Source organism: Alosa sapidissima, chromosome 10, assembly GCF_018492685.1.
Source record: "Alosa sapidissima isolate fAloSap1 chromosome 10, fAloSap1.pri, whole genome shotgun sequence".
NCBI classification, from domain to species: domain Eukaryota; kingdom Metazoa; phylum Chordata; class Actinopteri; order Clupeiformes; family Clupeidae; genus Alosa; species Alosa sapidissima.
Window position 1 is genome coordinate 12,909,737 of NC_055966.1, and position 2,500 is coordinate 12,912,236.

General features: G+C 53.7%; 1 protein-coding gene and 1 long non-coding RNA gene across 6 annotated transcripts in view; one reads left to right on the forward strand and one right to left on the reverse strand.

Annotated features, from left to right (window-relative positions):
- pou2f2a (POU class 2 homeobox 2a) overlaps positions 1-2,500 on the forward strand; it is a 68,106-nt gene that overhangs the window by 47,928 nt on the left and 17,678 nt on the right. For all 5 annotated transcript variants that reach the window (XM_042107910.1, XM_042107913.1, XM_042107911.1 and 2 more), the window contains exons 5-6: positions 959-1,051; positions 1,466-1,687. In XM_042107910.1, the coding sequence (XP_041963844.1) occupies positions 959-1,051; positions 1,466-1,687 (315 nt within the window). The remainder of the gene's footprint in view (positions 1-958; positions 1,052-1,465; positions 1,688-2,500) is intronic.
- Positions 1-2,500, reverse strand: part of LOC121721192 — a 15,612-nt gene that overhangs the window by 10,797 nt on the left and 2,315 nt on the right. The window lies entirely within an intron of this gene.

Genomic DNA, 2,500 nt, shown 5'->3' on the forward strand with positions numbered 1-2,500 from the left:
ACTCTTGTGTGTGTGTGTGTGTGTGTGTGTGTGTGCACTCTTGTGTATGTATCATGTGTCAGGACTCATGGTTTGAAGACTGATCCAATAAAATCTCTCTCTCTCTCCCTCCCTCCCCATACCTCCATCTATCCCTCCCTCTCTCTCCCTCTCTCCCATATCTCCATCTCTCCCTCCCTCTCTCTCCCTCTCTCTCTCCCCATACCTCCATCTCTCTCTCTCCCTCTCTCTCTCCCCATACCTCCATCTCTCCCTCTCTCTCTCCCTCTCTCCTATACCTCCATCTCTCTCTCCCTCCCTCTCTCCCATACCTCCATCTATCCCTCCCTCTCTCTCCCTCTCTCCCATATCTCCATCTCTCCCTCTCTCTTTCTCCCTCCCTCTCTCCCCATACCTCCATCTCGCTCTCCCTCTCTCCTATACCTCCATCTCTCTCTCTCTCCCTCTCTCCCATACCTCCATCTCTCCGTCTCCCTCTCTCCCATACCTCCATCTCTCCGTCTCCCTCTCTCCCCATACCTCCATCTCTCCGTCTCCCTCTCTCCCCATACCTTCATCTCTCTCTCCCTCTCTCCCCATACCTCCATCTCTCTCTCCCTCTCTCCCATACCTCCATCTCTCCGTCTCCCTCTCTCCCCATACCTCCATCTCTCCGTCTCCCTCTCTCCCCATACCTTCATCTCTCTCTCCCTCTCTCCCCATACCTCCATCTCTCTCTCCCTCTCTCCCATACCTCCATCTCTCTCTCCCTCTCTCCCATACCTCCATCTCTCTCTCCCTCTCTCCTATACCTCCATCTCTCCGTCTCCCTCCCTCTCTCCCATACCTCCATCTCTCCGTCTCCCTCTCTCCCCATACCTCCATCTCTCCGTCTCCCTCCTCTCCCCATACCTCCATCTCTCCGTCTCCCTCCTCTCCCTCTCTCTCTCCCTTTCTCTCTCTCTGTCTCTCCCCCCAGGGTAAGATGGAGGAGTGTGTGTCTTTAGTGGCCCCCACTCAGATGCCCCGCCCTCACACACAACTCATGCTGACGGGCAGCCAGCTAGCAGGGGTAAGACACATACACACACACACACACACACACACACACACACACACACACACACACACACACACACACACACAGCTGTTCTCTTCAGCTTGCTTCTTGCTTTGCACCCAAGCTCACCTCTCTTTCTCTCTCCCTTTATCTCTCTTGGTCTTTCTTCTTCTTCTTCATCCTCTCCTCCTCTTCCTCATACTTCACCCTCTCCTACTCCTCCTCCTTCACCACCTGTCCTCCTCTACCCTCTCCTTTCCTCCTCCTCCTCTCCTCTCCTTCTCCACCTCCTCTCATCCTCCTCCTCTCCTCCTCTCCTCCTCCACCTCCTCTCCTCTCCTCCTCCACCTCCTCATCTCCTCCTCCTCCTCTCCTCCTCCACATCCTCCTCTCCTCCTTTCCTCCTCCTCTCCTCTCCTCCTCCAGTTGGCCGCTCTTCTCCCTGCGCAGCAGCAGTTGTTGTTGCAGCAGGTTCAGGTTCAGGCTCAGCTCCTGGCAGCTCACGCCCATGCAGCCGCAGCAGCCAATCAGCAGCCGACTCAGACAAAGCAGGGCCAATCACAGAGCACACAGGCACAGACCCCGCCCCCTGTCGCGCCCCCTCCACCCCAGCTTGCACTCTCTCAACCAATCCAACTCACAGCCCAGGTACGACCAACCAATCAGAGCACAGCCCAGGTACGACCAACCAATCAGAGAACAGCCCAGGTATGACCAACCAATCGGAGCCTGAGAGAGTTTTGGATGAGGGCCCTGCATTATCAGCATGTTCAGAGGGGTTTAATTGTTTTTGGTGCATTTATGCGAAATAACTGGGATTCAATATTCGGTTTCCCAAATCTTACAATGGGTTCAGTATTCTGTCACCCCCCGCCCCCCCCCCCCACACACACACACAATGGGTTCAGTATTCTGCCCCCCCCCCCCCCCCCCCCCACACACACACACACACACACACACACACACACATACACACACACACCACACCGGAACTGATTCCATGTTTACCTCAACAGCCAGCATCGTCCTAAGAGAAGCCAGGGAATACGAGTTGTGTGGATGACAAGGTGTTGTTGGAGAATTCTCCACCAGAAAGCCTCCGACTGCCAGTTATTGGAGTTTAGCTGAAACGTCTTGCTAAATGCAATAACCATTGCAGAATCAGTTCAGACACCTGCATGTACAGTATGATGTAGCATGGCCTAACAATGTTAAATGATAATGGGTAAAACTTTATTTGGGTCAGTATATAAGCCCACTAGAGTTGATGTATCCTATTCAAAAGTTTAAAAGCATTTGTGAAACTGGCTGCCTATTACCGGATGGCCTGGGTCGCTACCAGCATTGGCTAGGCCAGAGGTTCCCAAACCTAAAACTGCCGAGGCCCAATTGCAACTCTGATGGGAGGGGGTGGGCGGGAATATTTAAATGTTTCGGCCAATGACGTACTGTAGACGGCTC